At 39.2% G+C, this 5,336-nt stretch overlaps 1 protein-coding gene across 1 annotated transcript in view; it reads left to right on the plus strand.

Annotated features, from left to right (window-relative positions):
• Positions 1-200: 200 nt before the first annotated feature.
• The window catches only part of NUP43 (nucleoporin 43kDa), a gene marked incomplete at its 5' end in the record, with an annotated part of 8,595 nt that continues 3,459 nt past the window's right edge, over positions 201-5,336 (plus strand). Inside the window, 4 exons of the mRNA XM_009695856.1 lie at positions 201-323; positions 585-662; positions 2,161-2,338; positions 4,889-5,024. Of these exons, the coding sequence (XP_009694158.1) occupies positions 201-323; positions 585-662; positions 2,161-2,338; positions 4,889-5,024 (515 nt within the window). The remainder of the gene's footprint in view (positions 324-584; positions 663-2,160; positions 2,339-4,888; positions 5,025-5,336) is intronic.

A 5,336-nucleotide genomic window follows, 5' to 3' on the forward strand; every position in this document is an offset into this window, starting at 1 on the left:
CCGCGTCCCGACGAAAGCGGGGTCCGCCCCGCTGCTCGGGGGTTGTCCCGCAGGGCAGGCCCTTCCCTCAGGAGCCGTGCGGCCTGCAGCCTGTTGCCTTCCCTGGCTGTAGGCAGAAGGCCGTGACATCTAGGCTGGGTTATCGTTAGATACTTTCCAAAGCGTTTTCAGTTAAAACTGGTGGTGTCATTTCCGTACAGGATAACAGGATCTCCATCTGGTCTGCTGGAGACGTTGGAAATGTGGGCCTCAGTGGTGAATATCAAGGAGAGCCTCAGCTGCTCTGTGACATCAGGCACAATGGTGATGTTATGGACATGCAGGTAAAATAGCTGTGTTGGGTAGATCCGTATTTTTTTAAGGGCTTGTCACTTAACAGAAATTAAGTGGTAGTGAGCTGTCAAAATGCTGATATTGACAAAAAAAGTCTTATGAAGAAAGAATAAAGGCAAAACCAACCAGTATCAGTTTGCGAGTTTGTTGTCGGGTTGTTGTGTTTTGTTTTTTTTTTACTACCAATAATTTAGGTTACGATCATCTTGGTACTGACTTCAACTAATAGCATGCTTATTATCTGTCTTTAGTTTTTGGATCAGGAGAGAATTGTCGTTGCCTCATCAACAGGAACTGTAACTATATTCCGTCATCATCAAAATAACCAGGTAAGTAACTTGCACAGGCTTTAAGCTGCTATTCTGTGTAATACACATCACTTTGATCTCAGCATAAGATTTCTCAAAGCTATTAGAGCAAGAAATAGCTGCATACCAAAATCAATTTTTTGAAGCATGTGTGGTGGTTTAACCCCAGCTGCCAACGAAGTACCACGCAGCCACTCCCTCACTCCTTCCCCCTCCCCACCCCTGTGGTGGGATGGGGAGGAGAATTGGAAAAAGGTGGAACCTGCGGGTTGAGATAAGAACAGTTTAATAACTGAAACAAAATATAATAATAATAGTAATGAAAAGGGAGATAACAGAGAGACAGACACAAATAAAACCCAAGAAAAGACAAGCGATGCACAATACAATTGCTCACCACCGATGCCCATCCCATCCCCAAGCAGCGATCAGCTCCTCCTGGCCAACTCCCTCCCAGTTTCTATACCGGCCATGCCGTTCTGTGGTATGGAATGTCCCTTTGGCTGGTTGGGGTCAGCTGTGCTGGCCGTGCTCCCTCCCAGCTCCTTGTGCCCCTCCTCGCTGGCAGAGCACGGGAAACTGAAAAGTCCTTGACTTAGGGTAAGCACTACCTAGCAACAACTAAACCATCAGTGTGGGATCAACATTATTCTCATACTAAATCCAAAACACAGCGCTGTACCAGCCTCTGGGAAGAAAATTGATCGTATCCCAGCCAAAACTAGAACAAATCTGTTAGAAAAAGCTTTGTCTTTATACATACAAGGAAAGAAAAAAGCATTTTGCACACATACTAGGTAAATTACAGAGCCAGATAGACTGGGGTGTATGCTACGATATATCTGGAACCAAATAGTCCTTTCACTGAAAACACACTTTTAAGAGTTTAGATTGTTTTGGGGGAGTGGGTTCTAATGGACTTGTTACCTGCTTTGTTAGAGTTTTTGCATTCTTGAACTAAATGACTTGTTGAATTTCTTCTCACAAGTGTCATGTGAGGGAAGATACGGACACTCTGTAGTCTCTTGCTTTGATTATAAATCACCAAAAATAAATGCATAATGACTTTTTTTATATATTCACAATCGCACAATAAAGACTACTATCTGCTAATAGTTTGATGTGGCACCTAAAATGAATTCCTTGCAAACAAAACCTAAATCTGACCTTATAGTTTGTAAAAGCCTTAGCTCTCCTCCCTTGTCCTGAAGAAAAACTGAAGGGATAAGTCTAGTGAAAGACATTTCACAGTTCATAAATAGATTGTGTTCTTTCTGATCTCTAGCTCATGTGAAAAAGGTGGTTCAGAGAAGAAATAATCAATGTTTCATTGAAGGGTTGTGTGCTCAAGAGTGAGGAAAATTTAGATCTCTGATTCTTACTCGTATAGGAGGCTCTCGTTCCTGTGAGGTAGTTTGGCTTTCCTGGAGCCTGTTTCTGGCTTTGTGAGTATTCCAAAAGCTTTGGTCTGTCAGGGTCATTATTTAACAGCAGAATTTCATGTCTGGTTACCGCTTAGACTTTATCTGCCAACCAGCGGTGGGAGAAAGCCCATTATCATGTGGATCAAGACACATCTTGTGGTGGCGCAGCATGTACTGGAGTCATCTGCAACAACCCAGAAATTGTCACTGTTGGAGAAGATGGTAGAATAAATCTCTTCAGAGCGGACCAAAAAGATGCAGTAAGAACTATAGGTATGTCAAATAACTGTTCAAATTAGAGTGGTTTATTTGGTTTTTAGCTTCTCAAATGATAACCAAAAAAAAGTCAGTCAGTTGAGAATTGAATTAAATATTCCAAGTTGAATGCATTTGCTCCAGATTATTCCTGTATTCCTCAAGACTTCAGATACTTGAAGCGTATTTCAGATGTATTTCTATATTCATTCAGGTATTTGCAAGTTAATGTTTCAAGCCTAACATTCTCTGTAGGCTCCTGTTTCAGCTAGAAATATGGTTAGATTTCAGGAGGTATTGTGTCCCAACTTCTTTATAACTGGAGGTCAGTGAAATGTTCATTTCAATTTGCTATTTGTACTAAGATTAACCCTCATGGTGTCCATATACAGAAACATCTATTTCTCTGTGTGTAAAGAAAGATCAAGAACCAGAAACCACTGTTTGTACCCTGTTCTTCTGCCAGGTATCATGACTCACAGTGATCATTTCTCCCTTAGTGAAAAAGCTCCATATTTCCTAGAGTAATAGATGATGTGATAGAGTAAGATGTTTGTGAAAGGTGTCAAAACTTGGTTATTCCCACATCTATCATGCTAGTCTCATGGAAATAGAATAACAAGTTTGTAGCATCTGTTGAAATTAAACTTCAGAGCAGAAATAATTTAAAAGGCGGTAACACCATGTTTGATAGTGACATTATTAAACCAGGACTTTCTCCCTGAAACCTCAGCTTGACACAGAACCTGTGTCTCTCCTCAAACAAAATCTTCCCTTGAACAGATGAAGGAATTCACACAGTGATAAGCCAATTAAGGAAGGAAGTGCTTTGGGATTTCTAGAGTGGGTACTTGTGTTTGTATGGCTGTATATACACACACAAGATAAATCCTATTAATTGCATACAGCCCTTTACTGCAGCTCCTTGAGACTCCTGTAGGAAACCTTTCTATGCCTTTAAAAAAAAAAGTAGCAGGACATGAGGCAGTTTTATTACCACACGCACACAAAACACGCTAACTTCCCCTTGGAGGAGCAAGAACATTAACTGGTTTAAAAAGATTATTTTATTTTTAAAGTTTTACTTACATACGGATACTAACAGAGAGTATTCTGGTACAGGTTTGTCAGAGTAGAATGTTTTGCTGACTCGCAGGAAGCAGATGTCCACAAAAAAACCCTTGTATTTTTCTTCAGGATGGGGTTCTGTAGCATAAGCAATCCTTCGTACTGGTTCCCAATACAATGACATCTTGACATTTCCCAGGTGCTGAGCTGAACCCTCAACATGTTTTAACATGAAGATAGAACTCTTCTACCTCATGAAATATCTGTAGAGGAGTAACTTGCTATTTTTTTTTATTGTTTAATGGATTTAAGAGTACAAAGTTGATATGTTTATAGTCAATCTTGTTGGAAAAAAAAAATCTCCAATGCTAGAGATGATGTAAAAATCTTCTGGAGCCAGAAGGATGTATCATTGCTAAATCACTTACTGTTATTCTGTCACAAAACTTTAAATCCTTTAGGATTTCAGTGTTCAGTGATTTAACATCTGTTTTTAAAGGCATTTTGGTGTTTGGGTGTTTTTTTTCTTCCCCTTGGCTTTCATTTAAATAGTAGGCAGAAAAGAAAACTCATTCAAATATCTGTAACCAGGCATCAATGTAACTTGTCTGTCTCAGTATCAGAAAAGGTGTCCATCTTATGCAGCAAAAAATTCACCTATATTTTCAGTATGGGCTTACACAAAGGATTTTAAAATACTTGAGGTGAAAGTGGACTTAACAATGTTATCCCATCACAATCAAGATGAAAAGTTTATATATAATAACAAAATGAAAATATAAGAAAATGGTGTCTATGTTCTCTCCTAAAGCCTCAAAAGTTTCACCTCAATGCTGTGAAGCCTTTGACATTGTAAATTATTGTGACCAAAAGAAGCACTGGAGAAAACTACCTGAAAAAAAGAGCTTTGCCATTTAGTTATTAAGATTAACAAGCACAGCATAATTCTAGTTTGGCTTTAGGGACAGGGATGGATATCACATTGACAGTTCTTGGAAAAGGTCTAAAGAAACTTGGTCATTTAAGTGCTTCTATATACAACTGCTTAATGTTCTCAGCCAGAGTTACTGTTTCTTGTGTTCAAAAGAGCGGCATTATTGAAAGCTCCATAGCTTGCCTCCTGCCAGTAGATGCAGAGCATATAAACAAAACCCTTATGAAAACCATGGACCTAGCTAAATTGATTTCTCGTCTTAAGAAAGAAATCTTACGGATCAATAAATAGTTCTGAATGCACCTGAGCTAATTAAATACAGCTTCTTACAGATTTGTCTCAGTAGTGTTTGATATAGGAAGCAAGGGCTCCTTTTTCACAGGGTACCCTGGCAAGACTTAGAAGTCACATGACACTGGTCTGTCTCTGCCCCTGAAAATGCAGAGAGGTTGTAGCCATGTTTAAGCAGCTGTGTTCTGTTTTCTAAAACGAATTATTTTGTCGTAATTAAATGGAGACCAGGATTCCAGAGGTTTACCTGAATGCTTTCCCCATCTCTCTTGCAGACAATGCAGACAGCAGTACGCTCCATGCAGTGACCTTCCTTCACACAACTGAGATTTTGACAGTAAATTCAATTGGGCAGTTAAAAATATGGGACCTCAGACAGCAAAGAAATGAGCCATCTCAAATATTTTCTTTGTAAGACCTTTTTTTTTTCATATTTACTGAGAAGCATGTGCTACTTTAATCTGATTTAAAGCTTTCCTGATACCTTCTTGACAATGGGATGATAAATGATTGGGGTTTTTAAAGTTTTTCTTAACTTCTTTGGTATTTAAATAATCAAAAGCAAACTCTGCTTAATGGCTGAATTACTGTTGTGGCTGAGCATTGTATTTAGGTGGTCTGTTTTGTGATTTGACTGTCAAAGGACTATTGCACCTGTACACTTGCTCTTTTTTAAGAGATGGGGGTGGTGGGGGGGAAACCAACACACCAACCCAAAACTAT

The sequence above is a fragment of the Cariama cristata genome, unplaced genomic scaffold (genome assembly GCF_000690535.1).
Source record: "Cariama cristata isolate BGI_N322 unplaced genomic scaffold, ASM69053v1 scaffold43242, whole genome shotgun sequence".
Classification (NCBI taxonomy): domain Eukaryota; kingdom Metazoa; phylum Chordata; class Aves; order Cariamiformes; family Cariamidae; genus Cariama; species Cariama cristata.